Here is a 15,149-nt window from a genome sequence, read left to right on the forward strand (position 1 = left end):
AGAAGAGTTTTGACCTCTTTACCTTGCTCATGGCCAAGTCCTGGTGTTTTCCTTATTCTTCCCTTGAGTTCTTGAAACTTCTAGTCAATTTGATATTTTATCACTTGCTTCACATACTATTGGTTGCTCTATACTCAACTTTCATATCTGACATTAAACATTACTCCCCCAATGACCAAAATTCCCAAATCTGATTTACCTTGCTCCTTGGAACTGTGCCTGCTGTGGTCACTTATCCAGCAAGAAGCCTAGCAGAACTCCATCCCTGGGAATAAAGATAAGATAATTTTTAAAGGCAGGGAATAGAGAGTTTTGAGTATGCATACATTTCTAGACATAAAGTATATTAAATTACTTTTCTCCAAGTTTGAAACATACTGATTTAAGCATTAATACTGAAAGGCAAGTTTAGATTTTAATATTCACCTTAAGTAGCAAAATGCATGTTTTAAAAAATAACTTTGCAGGAGTTTGAAAAATTGAGAATTATTCTAATAGATATGATCTAAGACTACATAACTGTGAAAAAACATATTCCACATACTTATCCATTAAATGCAGAACTTGAGCAAAGGAAATATTAAGACTGAAAAATTAGATCAAAAATGTTTTTAAAAAAGCATTCAAATCAACATTTCGGCTATGCTGAGCTGAGCAAGATAGACCTAGCCTTTTATGGGTACTTGTTTTCAAATTATATTCCATAATTATCACCAAATGTTTTATATTCCTGAATAGGAAAAAATAAATAATCACACAAGTCACTTTAAAATATGTGTTATTTACTAACCAGAAACAGAAGCTGTTTAAAGTAGAATTATGGATATCAACAATATAAATAATTCTGCTCTAAAATATAAAATTACCCATATTTTATCATAATAGGTATAATGTGAAAAAATTTATCCTGACTTCATTTTTCACAATATCAATCTCTAAAACGATTTTATTAGTAATAAAAACATTAACTACACAATCCTATCTTGCATTTTTCTCCCAAGAAAATGCTACAGTATCTTATTTTAATATTTTGAAATTTCTCAAGCATCTGTTGAATTTGGAAAATATGGTCTAAATATGCCAGGGACACATATAACTGTCTATAGTCAAAAAATGATAAGAATTCATAGGAAACATGGTTTATGGAGTGTGATATTTCAGCCATATTTTGTTTGAGCTATAATCATAATTATTAATATTAAGCACGATCATTGTTTCTTACTCAAAATCACCTTATGATTTTGACAGAATCATCAAAACCTTTTGGTTGTTTTCCTGAATTAGGTAGATTTTGACATCAGTAGTATCAAGACCATAGCAACCAAAATGGATTGATTACCTGCTCATTTTTACAGGCAGAACCAGATTCCATTTCAGAAACAATGTGTTCTTTAAATTTGGGTACTGGAACATATTTAAGGGACCTTGGGTATATTTTCATTTATTGCACTTTCCGTGTCAACTTCTTTCATAGTAGATACCGAATACAGTCAAAAGTTCACAAAATCAGATACGTAAAATACAACTTTGTTTATAACTGCAGTTACTGTTATTGAGATCCCAATTCCATGGATATCAAAAATGTTTAACTCTACCAATTCATGGTAATTAAATTATTTCTGCTTGAAAAATGAGTCTCTCAGAATTCCACCACCCACACACACCACCACCATCACCAAGCACACACAAACATACAGAGGTGTGGTTCGCCTTAATTTCTCACTGAGTCATCGAAATCCTAGGGTGGAGCTATATATCATCCCAGCATTAGAAGCGAGGCATATGGTCCTCATGCCAGTTTCTGGCTTCTCTGGTCTACATGGAAATGTAGTTTAAATTTATCTGGCCCTCACTACTCTATTACCTTCACTGATCCAGTTCATGTCTCCGTAACACTGTTTTAATTGTCAGAACCATATAATGCACATCCTCTTTGTCCCAAACATAAGTCTTATTCTGGTACCTTGATCCTCCCAACAATTCTGAACCTTTGGTGGGGATTGGTTGCTCAGGAACATTGGTTATTGTCCCACACTACTCTGGGAGTTCATGACTTTATATAGTTGAACTCATACTGATGTGACTAAGAATCTCCTTCAATCACTGCTACACTAATCCTGGGTGAAATTTGGATAGTGGGTTTTCCCATAAAACTTGCTGATTTCTTTATTATACTGTGGGAAGCCAAGTAATTAGTCTTTTCTGGAGGTTTATTTCATCTCCTCCACTTTTTGGGGCTTGGTCCAAAACTCAGGGGATGGGCATTTCCCAGAGAAACATTGTTTCTAAGGTCTAGTCACATTCCTTTGTGATCTCTCTTGCCATAAGCTAATCAGTCTAAACCTCACTTTCCTACCCTAACATATCAATTCTTGGCTCAAATTCCATCAGGCACTGGCTCTTCATACTTAAATGGAAGCTTCTGGCAGTGAAAGAAAAATACACATTTTTACCTTAAGCACAAATTTCTTGCAATTAAAATCCAGTCTTTTCAAAACATTGTCTCCACCATAGGTTTTCAGACATTGAGAGATGAAGAATTTGACTCCCTGTTTTTTTTTCCCTTTTGTTTTATTCTTATCATCTCTGTCCTGAAGATACAGTTTATAGAAATACTTCCTGCTGCCTCAGAGGCTGAGCCCATGAGAAAGGAATGGAAAAACTTGGTTTCAATATCAAAACTCTGCCCAGTGCACTTGCCACTCTCAAAGTAATTTAGACTAGACTCAAGAGCATGGGTATTTAATGGCCCACTCACATGTGCTTTTTGCCTCTGTAGTTGTTCACAGGGTTCCCTCAAGTTCTTCCCTCCAGGTTTGTATAGTCAAATCCAAGCTATTCTAAGCTCAAGTCAAATGCTGCCTCTTCCATGAAGCATCTCTAGTCAACAGAAATAGTCAAGATGGTCTCTTCTTCACTAGCAATTATTATGGTGTCATATCTGTACCACTGTTATGAAAAACTTCAGACCTATATTGGAATACTCTTGTTATATGTTTTTTTCTTACATATTTCTTTAGTAATATTTTAAGTTCCCTAAATATAGTAATTGTGTCTGAGTCCTGTATTTATCACTAGCCATGATTGTATTTGAATGAGATATTACATCAGTTTACTTCATAAATTGATCAAACCATTTAGCTTTCTCCAAGGCCTATTAAAATATACAGTATGTATTCTAATATTAAAATACATAATTATATGTTAGTTTCCTAGAGCTGCTGTAACAAAGTACCACAAACTACATGGCTTAAAAGAACAGAAATTTGTTCTCTCAATAGTTCTGGAGACAAAGAAGGCCAAAATCAAGGTGTCAACAAGGCCATGCTTCCTCTGACACCTGTAAGGGTGAAATCCTTCCTTGCCTCCTAGTTTCTGGTGGTGGCCGTTAATCCATAGTGTTTCTGGGCTTGCAACTGCATTACTTCAATCTCTGCCTCTGTTGTCACATGGCTTTCTCCTTGTCTGTTTCTGTCTTCACATGGCTATCCTCCTTTTTGTGTGTGTCTTTGTCCAAATTTCCCTCTTAAGGACACCAGTCGTCTGAATTAGGGCCCACCCTAATGACCTTATCTTAATTTGATTATATCTGCAAAGACCCTATTTTAAATAAGTCCACATTCCATAGAAACCATGGATTTGGACTTCAACATATCTTTCTGGGGAGATACAATTCAACCCATAACAACAGTTGGTGATGTTTGACACATAGTAAATATTTAAAATATATTTGAAGAATAAAAAACAGTTGGTTTAAAAATGAGGCGTTTCCATAATTTAACATACCTACTTTATATATGCCAGTTTATCAGCAACATGTAGCAGCATAATCCTTGCATTAATAAAATGGTCCATTTGAATTTAAACAAGTCTCCCTCCATATTACTGCCTAGTAGTTCACATTCCCCCTGAAAACGTCCTTCATTTTCATTTTAAAGCTTTTGATCTGAAACTGACTGCTACTGTGAATTTCCTGTTAAAGGTCCAAATCAAATCCATTTAATCAGTAATGGAATTGGGCCCATTAATCTATTTCACTACACATCACAGAGAAAAATCAAACTGAAAAGAAATAAAAAATGATGCTGTACAATATATTCACTTGCTTCTCTTAACCCAAGCCCTTGGTTCAGCTGTCCAATTTCATTGGAAATGACTGAAGATAATGGATATTTATCAGCCTTATATTGTGTCTAGATAGTTGTTGAAGCATCTCTATGAGATACACCACGGTACTGACATAAAAATATTAAAAACCTAGCTGTGAAAACTGAATAGCACTGCACCACATAAATGGTATTTGTGGTTACTGATAAGATATAAAAATTCAAGGGTGAGTAATATTGTGGATGAAATGATATCTGAATGGTGATCTCAATTAAAATTGCTTAAAATAAAAGAGTGAATGATTAAATATTATCACATTCCTACTGCAAAGTACTAAACTCCCACAATATTAAGTTCTTTCCAGTTGTATCATTTATATTTGGCATTATTTTAAAGTACCATTCAAAATAATTTAGGTGCTGGGAAAACTGGACAGCTACATGTAAAAGAAAGAAATTAGAACACTCCCTAACACCATACACAAAAATAAACTCAAAATGGATTAAAGACCTAAATGTAAGGCCAGACAATATAAAGCTCTTGGAGGAAAACATAGGCAGAACACTCTTTGACATAAAGCGCAGTAAGATCTTTTTTGACCCACTGCCTAGAGTAATGAAAATAAAAACAAAAATAAACAAATGGGACCTAATGACACTTAAAAGCTTTTGAACAGCAAAGGAAACCATAAACAAGACCAAAAGACAACCCTCAAAATGGGAGAAAATATTTGCAAACGAAGGAACTGACAAGGGATTAATCTCAAACAGCTCATGAAGCTTAATAATAAAAAATACAAACAACCCAATCCAAAAATGGGCAGAAGACCTAAACAGACATTTCTCCGAAGAGGACATACAGATGGCCAAAAAGCACATGAAAAGATGCTCAACATCACTAATCATTAGAGAAATGCAAATCAAAACTACAATGAGGTACCACCTCACACCGGTCAGAATGGCCATCATCAAAAAATCTACAAACAATAAATGCTGGAGAGGGTGTGGAGAAAAGCGAATGCTCTTGCACTGTTGGTGGGAATGTAAATTGATACAGCCACTATGGAGAACAGTATGGAGGTTCCTTAAAAAACTGAAAATAGAACTACCATTGACTCAACAATGCTACTCCTGAGCATATTCCCGAAAACCATAATTCAACAAATTACATGCAGGAATATTCATCGCAGCTCTATTTACAATAGCCAGGACATGGAAGCAACCTAAATGGCCATCAACAGAGGAATGAATAAAGAAGATGTGGCACATATATACAATGGAATATTATTCAGCCATTAAAAGGAATGAAATTGGGTCATTTATAGAGAGGTGGATGGACATAGAGACTGTTTGTGACACAGAGTGAAGTAAATCAGAAAGAGAAAAACAAATACCATACATTAACACATATATGTGGAACCTGGAAAAATGGTATAGATGAACTTATTTGCAATGCAGAAATAGAGACACAGATGTAGAGAACAAACATATGGATACCAAGGGGGGAAATGGGGGATGGGATGGATTGGGGGATTGGGACTGACATATATATACTGCTGTGTATAAAATAGATAACTAATGAGAACAGACTGTATAGCACAGGGAACTCTACTCAAGGCTCTGTGGTGACCCAAATGAGAAGGATATCGAAGGAAGAGGGGATGTATGTATACATGTGGCTGATTCACTTTCTGTACAGCAGAAACTAACACAACATTGTAAAGGAACTATACTCTAATAAAAGAAATTCTTTATATCCATGGTAAGAGATCCATATGGCATTTACAACATAGCAAGCAACACACAAGAAAGTAGCACAGAGATAATGTTTGATATAAATAATTTCGAAAGCATTTCCACCTGCAAGTGTAATATAAGTCTTAAAGAACCACTAATAAAGTGTCTTGAATATTCATATTAATTCTATACCTCAGTGAGAAAATATACTGGTAAAGAGTAAAAAAGGAAGAATTAGTCAGAAATACATTTCACAACTATGAACTTTTTCATACGACAATACAAAATAAATGACTACATGTTTCTAAATATCATATTTCATTTCACAAAGTATATATTGTTATTCACCATTATAAAATTTGAAACTCTGATGACAAAGACAACTGAAATCTCTTTTTTTTAACATCTTTATTGGAGTATAATTGCTTTACAGTGTTGTGTTAGTTTCTGCTGTATAATTAAGTGAATCAGCTATACATATACATATATCCCCATACCCCTCCCTCCTGCATCTTCCTCCCACCCTCCCTACCCCACCCCTCTAGGTGATCAAAAAGCACCGAGCTGATCTCCCTGTGCTAGGCAGCTGCTTCCCACTAACCTTCTACTTTACATTTGGTAGTGTATATATGACAATGCTACTCTCTTACTTCGTCCCAGCTTACCCTTCCCCCCACTGTGTCCTCAAGTCCATTCTCTACATCTGCGTCTTTATTCCTGTCCTGCCCCTAGGTTTGTCAGAAACATTTTTCTTTTTTAGATTCCAAATATATGTGTTACCATACAGTACTTGTTTTTCTCTTTCTGACTTACTTCATTCTGTATGACAGACTCTAGGTCCATCCACCCCACTACAAATAACTCAATTTCGTTTCTTTTTATGGCTGAGGAATATTTCATTTTATATATGTGCTACATCTTCTTTATCCATTCATCTGTCGATGGACACCTAGGTTGCTTCCATGTCCTGGCTATTGTAAATGGTGCTGCAATGAACAGTGCAGTATATGACTCTTTTTTTTTTTCTTTTTTTTGCGGTACGTGGGCCTCTCACTGCTGTGGCCTCTCCCGTTGCAGAGCACAGGTTCCGGACACACAGGCTCAGTGGCCACGGGCCCAGCCACTCCGCAACATGTGGGATCCTCCCGGACTGGGGCACAAACCTGTGTCCCCTGCATTGGCAGGCGGACTCTCAACCACTGCGCCACCAGGGAAGCCCTATGACTCTTTTTGAATTATGGTTTTCTCAGGGTATATGCCCAGTAGTCGGATTGCTGGGTCGTATGGTAGTTCTATTTTTAGTTTTTTAAGGAACCACCATACTGTTCTCCATAGTGGCTGTATCAATTTACATTCCCACCAACAGTGTAGGAGGGTTCCCTTTTCTCCACACCCTCTCCAGCATTTATTGTTTCTAGATTTTTTGATGATGGCCATTCTGACGGGTGTGAGGTGATACCTCATTGTAGTTTTGATTTGCATTTCTCTAATGATTAGTGGTGTTAAGCATCCTTTCATGTGTTTGTTGGCAATCTGTGGAGAAATGTCTATTTAGATGTTCTGCCACTTTTGTATGGGGTTGTTTGTTTTTTTGATATTGAGCTTCATGAGCTGCGTGTATATTTTGGAGATTAATCCTTTGTCAGTTGCTTCATTAGCAAATATTTTCTCCCATTTTGAGGGTTGTCTTTTCTTCTTGTTTCTGGTTCCCTTTGCTGTGCAAAAGCTTCTAAGTTTCGTTAGACCCCATTTGTTTATTTTTGTTTTTATTTCCATTTCTCTAGGAGGTGGGTCAAAAAGGATCTTGCTGTGATGTATGTCAAAGAGTGTTCTTCCTATGTTTTCCTCTAAGAGTTTTATAGTGTCTGGCCTTACATTTAGGTCTTTAATCCATTTGGAGTTTATTTTTGTGTATGGTGTTAGGGAGTGTTCTAATTTCTTTTTTTTACACGTAGCTATCCAGTTTTCCCTCTACCATTTTTTGAAGAGGCTGTCTTTTCTCCATTGTATATTCTTGCCTCCTTTATCAAAGGTAAGGTGACCATATGTGCGTGGGTTTATCTCTGGGCTTTCTATCCTGTTCCATTGACCTATATTTCTGTTTTTGCGCCAGTACCATAATATCTTGATTACTGTAGCTTTGTGGTATAGCCTGAAGTCAGGGAGCGTGATTCCTCCAGCTCTGGTTTTCGTTCTCAAGATTGCTTTGGCACTTTGGGGTCTTTTGTGCTTCCATACAAATTGTGAACGTTTTTGTTCTTGTTCTGTGAAGAATGCCATTGGTAGTTTGATAGGGATTGCACTGAATCTGTAGATTGCTTTGGGTAGTATAGTCACTTTCACAATGTTGATTCTTCCAATCCAAGAACATGGTATATTTCTCCATCTGTTTGTATCATCTTTAATGTCTTTCATCAGTATCTTATAGTTTTCTGCATACAGGTTTTTGTCTCCTTAAGTAGGTCTATTCCTAGGTATTTTATTCTTTTGGTTGCAGTAGTAAATGGGAGTGTTTCCTCAATTTCTCTTTCATATTTTTCATAATTAGTGTATAGAAATGCAAGAGATTTCTGTGCATTATTTAAAGTAGCATCCTGCTACTTTACCAGATTCATTGATTAGCTCTAGTTGTTTTCTGTGCATTAATTAAAGTAGCATCCTGCTACTTTACCAGATTCATTGATTAGCTCTAGTTGTTTTCTACTAGCATCTTTAGGATTTTCTATGTATAGCATCATGTCATCTGCAAACAATGACAGTTTTACTTCTTTTCTGATTTGGATTCCTTTTCCTTCTTTTTTTTTCTCCGATTGCTGTGGCTAAAACTTCCAAAACTGTGTTGAATAATATGGTGAGAGTGGGCATACTTGTCTTGTTTTTGATCTTAGAGGAAATGTTTTCAGTTTTTCACCATTGAGAACAACGTTGGCCTGGGTTTGTCATATATGGCCTTCATCGTGTTGAGGTAAGTTCCCTCTATTACTACTTTCTGGAGAGTTTTTATCATAAATGGATGTTGAAATTTGTTGAAAGATTTTTCTGCATCTATCGGGATTATCATATGGTGTATATACCCTTCAATTGGTTAATATGGTGCATCACATTGATTGATTATATGTAAAAAAAAACTAAGTAGGCTGTTTTAAAGCTCAGATGGAAAATATAATAAGTATGGATAACCAGGAAAATTCTTTAAAAGAAAGCCAATTAGGGCCATTAGCCCACTAATATAAAATATAATATAAAGCTTTCATAATTAAAAGCATACAGTACATTAATAGACTTTGGAGGAGAATAAAACGTACAGAAATATACACACACTAACATGAACATATTTTAATACATGAAAATATTTGGATCTCAAGTTAGTAAAGAAAACAATAGCTCATTCTATAAAAGGTTTTGGGAAAACTGGGTAGCCATCAATACAAAAATAAATTTGGAACTGTATTTCATATCATACATTAGAAAAAAATTCAAAATGAATCAAATACTGAAATGTCAAATTTTAACAATGGCATGTGGTACAGCTGTGAAATGAGTGCCCCTAATTTGGTCTTGCAAAACCAGAATGACCTAATTACAGAATCCCATTTCCTAATTCTTGAACCACTGGACATATTTGAACATTTTGCAGCTATTCATTTCCATTTGAAACCCTCTAATCTTTGGCTTCAGTGACTTCAGTGTTCGATGCAGACTCAGGCCAGGCAGACAGTTACCTGTTCAAGATGCCAGTACATAAAGAACACTAAAATGTCACTGAATAAGTGATGAGAAGAAAAATTAACTCCCCAGATATTTCCTAGGTATATTATTGATTAAACTGCTTGAGTCTGAGGGAAATTCTTCCTTGACTCACCTTTCATAAACAATGTTTTACAGAGGTAGGTTTTTAAACTCCAAGGTTTGTTTTGCTGAGGATTAGGCAAACTGAGGCATGTCTTTTCCATCATCCTCCCATTCAAGGATTTAGCCTCTTCTCTGAATAAATGAGAAACAGCCACTTACAGAGTGACATTGGAATAGACATCCAGCTATTGTCTTGTATTGTAGACGTTAAATCTTCATATCTCCCTGGTCCTTTAAAGTCTTCTTCCCTGGGGCCTTTAATGTTTTTAAATATTACTGTTTTCCCCAGTTGGGTCCTCCCCTTCAGAGATCTCATCTACTCTCATAATTCAAAAATCATAATTCAAAAATAAAAAAATATAAATTGATGACTCCAAAACCTGTAATTATATCTTTAGTCTAGAAAACTTTTAGCTCCAAACCGTTATTACCAATTTCCTATAAATTGTTGTCTCAAGTCAGAGACAACCACATGAAGGCAGTTTAACATAGTAGTTAAGAGCTTTGGAGCCAGACTGCCTGGGTTAAATCCCAAGTCAGCCGATTACTAAATATGTGATCCTACACAAGTTCCTCAGTTTCACTGTGGTTCAGTTTCTCCAGATAGTTAAATCATTTAATATTTATAAACCATGTATAACAGGTTATAAGACAGAGTAAGAGCTATTTAAGTGTTAAATAAATATAAATAATAATAAATAACGGAAATTTACAATAGGAACCTCCAAGGAACTTATCCATGTGCTTCATTAGAAAGCCAACAGTTAGATATCTGTCACACAGGACTTTGATGACCCATCAGCCTTCAGGAAGGTGACAGTAAAAGAAAGAGTACTGCTCATGCAAGCCCAATAAAGAGACTTGTCTCTTTATTTTCTGTTCCTAGAGCAGCTAGAGACATAAAAGCATAAGATAGAAGGTGGGGAGGTATCCTAAAAGACATACTATCACCTTCCATTTGACTCCTGGTGATAGTAAGAAAATGAGAGAGCAGACCACACTTCCTCGCCACTCCAAGTCCTTTGGCCCCAAACCAGGGCTGAATTTTGATGGGGAGAGGATATGAGATTAGAGTTGTAAACTAGACTTTTTAATAACTTAGAGAGAAGTTCTAGAATCTTCCCAAGACATCATTAAGAAATCTGCTACCCAGCAGAGAAGGAAGATTTGACATCACACAGTTGGGAGCAATGATTAGAGAAAATATAAATCCTTTTCAAGTGTGTACCCTATAAAGCTCAGACTCTCCAATAAACCTGTTATACTATACATAGCTATAAAGGGCTTTAACATATGAGAGGCAGGCTGTGGCACTCAAATGACTCTCGGTGGACAAACTTCTGCAAAATTTAAAATATTTTCATCAAGTCAAAAAAAAATCAATAACATTTGACAGAAACCAGGAGTCACTTAAAATGGCTTATGCTATAACTGATTTTATTGCTGTAACAAAAAAGTCTACTACTAAAAATGACTCTTTTGCCCAATATAGTTTCATTAAACTCAGGAATTTCTAAAGATGATATGTCTTAACACACACACAGTCATACACAAACGTAGTCAAAATTTGGAAACTAAGTCATATTTTTAGCAAAATAAAAATTATGTTCTTAAATATTCCCCTCTTCATCCATTGTTTCATATAAATTATGTTATATAAGGAGGATACAAATAAAAGTGATTTAAACAAAAAGGCACACAATAAAAAAGGGTGGACAACCACCTCCACAGTGCTGTTTGAAAAATGTCAAAACATCTACAGATGCAGAATTATATTTTTCCTATTCCATTTATTGAATAATAAATTGATTTTCTCATCTTTCAACATTGCTATTAACACCACTCTGGGATTAGGATAATAAAGCTGGGGTGGAGGAGGCATCATTTCAAGAAGACAAATTAAATCAGGTTGTTAACATATAAAACACTTAGTAGTGTAACAAACATTAAATATATGTAACAAGCATTAAATATACGTAAATGTTTGGCTACTATGGTTAATGGCGGGGATGTGGGGGAGCTTACATATTTCCATCAAAGTCCATTAATTTATTAATTTTGATTGTTGAGACTTTTGCTTTACTGAAGAATTGTGACAGAGAATTGAAAACTCTCAATTTTAGATTAATGAAAGAGTAAAGAACATAGAGCAGACACATGAGACAACATGAGGATATTAAGAAATAGATCACAAATGATCCTTTGCGAAAAGTTACTCTTTGGGGGAATCACACCCAAAGGAAAGGAAGACCCAACTAGTTCCTTCACCACATAAGAGATTTTTACCAGAAGAGTTTTGGTTTCAACTTAACTTTCGTAATAACACCAAGAGAAGACACAGAAACAACATGAAAAATGAGTGATACAGGGAGAATGCCACGTGACGGCAGAGGCAGAGATTGGAATGATGCGACTGCAAACCAAGGAATGCCAAGGATCGCAGGCAACCTAGAAGCTAGGACAAGGCGAAGAAGGAGCCTGACTTTCCCCCATGTTGATTTGGGGTTTCTACCCTCTAGAGCTATAATAGAATAGATTTCTGTTGTATTAGCCACAAAGTTCATGGCACTTTATCAAGATGACCCTAGAAAACTAATACATATTTTGGTTATAAGAATCTGCCTGTTATATAAAGACCTCTGAACACAATGGAGATGGAAGATCTTTGCTTTGTGTTAGTTTCTTTAGGTCTTTCTCATGCCCCCAATACAGTTGATCCTTGAACAACACAGGTTTGAACTGTGCAGGTCCACTTATATGTGGATTTTTTTTTCACAAAATACATACTATATTACTACATGACCCAGGGTTGGTTGAATTAGCAAATGCCGAAGCACGGATACAGAGGGCCTACTGTAAAGTTATATGTGGATTTTAGACCACACATGAGGTGGGGGTGTCAGCACCCCTAACACTCTCATTGTTCAAGGATCAACTGTAATCTTCTCTAAATCTGAATCCATAAATATAATAGAAAAATTTACTGTAAACACCAATTTTTCCAAATCAGCTTCAGCTGGTTCCTTCAGGCATTTCAGGCATTCTGTATACTTTTAGAATCTCTACAAATGTCAGCACCCTAGTTATTCCAAATCCTCTCCCCCTTCTTCCTCCTCCTTCCTGTCCTTCTCCCTATTCTTTTACCTTTGTCTCTATCTCTACCTCTTTTATTATTGCCACTCCTTTCTTATTTTGTCAAATTTTAAGTATGAAATATTGCCCAGAAAACACTTCAGGACAGTTTCTCTGACAACTGCCCACTTCTCCACCTAGTATATACAGCTAGGAGGGCCCAGGTCTCACCCCTTAGCCTGTTCTATAGAAAACTGTCACCCCAGTTTCCCAAGGTCTCTCTGGAAGAAAGTCAAACAACAAAAGGAGATGGCCATATCCAGACATTCTATTGATATGTGGTTCACAAATTGTGCTCCAGACTAGCAGAAAAAGTAATACTTTGGGGGTAAGTGAGGAGTGCAAAATTTCTAACCACATTCCAGACCTGCTAAATTAGAAACTCTGGGGTTGAGGTCCTGCCATTTTTGTTTTAATGAGCCTCCAGGTGATTCTGATACATGTTAAAGTTTAAGAATTACTGCTGTAGATGATGTTCAGCAAATTAACTCTCCATGTATAAAAGCTAGTTAGTAGCTGAGTCAGAGGAGTGATCTAGAAATAAATGAACATGGTTAATTAAGAGAGAAACAGTGAAAAAGCTAGACCTATGTACTGTAGTTCCTTTCCTGATGTTTATTCAAATGGCTCACAGAGGTAGAAGGAGAAATTGTACTTTAATTAGAATAAGTAAAAGGATCATTATCAACTAGTTATGATGAAAAGATATAAATTTCTATTTATTGTTTGATATAGTCATTTATTTACTCAGCAAATATTTCTTGAAACTTTTTCTAGACCATGAGGATACTGCAGTCAAGAAGACAGAGACCTTACTTCATAAAGTCAAATCCTAGTAGGTATAAGGAAAGAACATCTCTTCCATCCTCTTTGAGTATCTGGCTAGGCCTAAGAATTAAACTGACATAAGATGGATTAACAGGAGAAAAGCATACAAGTTTAACCAAAGTTTTACATACACATGGAAGCCTTTACAAGAGAATGAAGACCTGAAGAAGTGACCAGAACAGAAAGCTTTTATACCTTATAGACAAAGAAAATAAATTTGTGAAAAATTGACAAGACAAAGGAGTTTGGCCTACAACAATAAACTGTTGAGAAGTGATCAGGAAGTAAGGGTTAATTTAACAAGGCTGGTTTGTACAGATTTTTCAGCCTCAATTTCCCATCTCTGGTGATAAAAATGTCTTCCTTCCTTGTGGTACAGGAAGGGTACCTTTCACATGGGAGTTTTATCTCTGGCTTTCAGGAAGAGGAAAGGAGGGTCAGAGTACCCTTCCTGTACCTGCTGTTTCTCAAGTGCCTTTAACTTAATCACTATGCCAAAGCAGCATATTTTGGGGTGACATGCTCTGAATTCCTTCATAGCAAAGAAAGAAAAACTAAATATTGTATAATTTTAGGGAGTGGTAAGAGTGATAAAGAAATCTTTGTAAGGGATTAGTGATGACTGGAACTAAATGATGGATGAGCAGAAAAGAAGAATATTTAAACAGAAAAAGGAATGAAGTTTGGGATGTAGACTTCAGTTTGGGGATAACAGATTCTGGCAGAGAAAACAGAAAAATGCAAATACCTTGGACTGGACTGAACTTATACATTTCAAAGAACGGCAAGAAGGCCAGGGTGGCTGCAGCAAATTAGCCAAAGGGGAGAAGGTAGGAGATAGAAGTAGAGGGAAGTGCCGAATCATGTAAGGCTTTGAGGACATCACCACGATGTCAGATTTTATTACAAATTTGTTGTGAACTCATTGGAAATTTTTCAATGGGAGAATTGACATGATTTACTCAACTGCTGTGTGAAGAAGCTCTAAGTGTAACAAGAGTAGAAAATAGGTAAGACCATATAGAAGTCTAGTGTAGAGGTCAAAACAAGAGTAGGTGGTAATTTGGATGAGACTGGCAGCAGATGAGATAAGAGGAATGGTCAGATTATAGGTGTACTTTAAAGGTGAAACTAACAATTTATGGATGGATTGGGCGTGAAGTGCGATAGAACAAGGATATGAGGATTACTTATAGGTTTGGGGGCGGAAAAACTGCAAACCTGATAGTGCCTTTTATTGAGCTGGGAACCAGTATGGCAGCAGCAGGCTTGGAGGGGGATATTGAGGTCAATTTTGGCATGTTAAATTTGTCCATCCAAGTAGAGATGTCGAGTAGAGAGTTGGATATATCATGCTGGTGCTGAGGGGAAAGACAAGACTAGTGAGAAAAATTGGGAGGAATTCATGATTTAAGAGAGAATAGTTCTGAAGACAACACAGTCCATAGGAGGAAAGGAGGGAAAGAGTTTGTAAGTAATTAGGGAGATACTGAA

The 15,149-nt window shown here is 36.2% G+C and overlaps 1 protein-coding gene across 1 annotated transcript in view; it reads right to left on the bottom strand.

Moving 5' to 3' along the window:
* Positions 1–205: 205 nt before the first annotated feature.
* The window catches only part of TMTC2 (transmembrane O-mannosyltransferase targeting cadherins 2), a 769,790-nt gene continuing 754,846 nt past the window's right edge, over positions 206–15,149 (bottom strand). Inside the window, exon 13 of the mRNA XM_024737154.1 lies at positions 206–265. Within this exon, the coding sequence (XP_024592922.1) occupies positions 233–265 (33 nt within the window). The 3' untranslated portion in view covers positions 206–232. The remainder of the gene's footprint in view (positions 266–15,149) is intronic.

The sequence above is a fragment of the Neophocaena asiaeorientalis genome, unplaced genomic scaffold, assembly GCF_003031525.2.
Source record: "Neophocaena asiaeorientalis asiaeorientalis breed wild unplaced genomic scaffold, Neophocaena_asiaeorientalis_V1.1 scaffold134, whole genome shotgun sequence".
Taxonomy (NCBI): domain Eukaryota; kingdom Metazoa; phylum Chordata; class Mammalia; order Artiodactyla; family Phocoenidae; genus Neophocaena; species Neophocaena asiaeorientalis.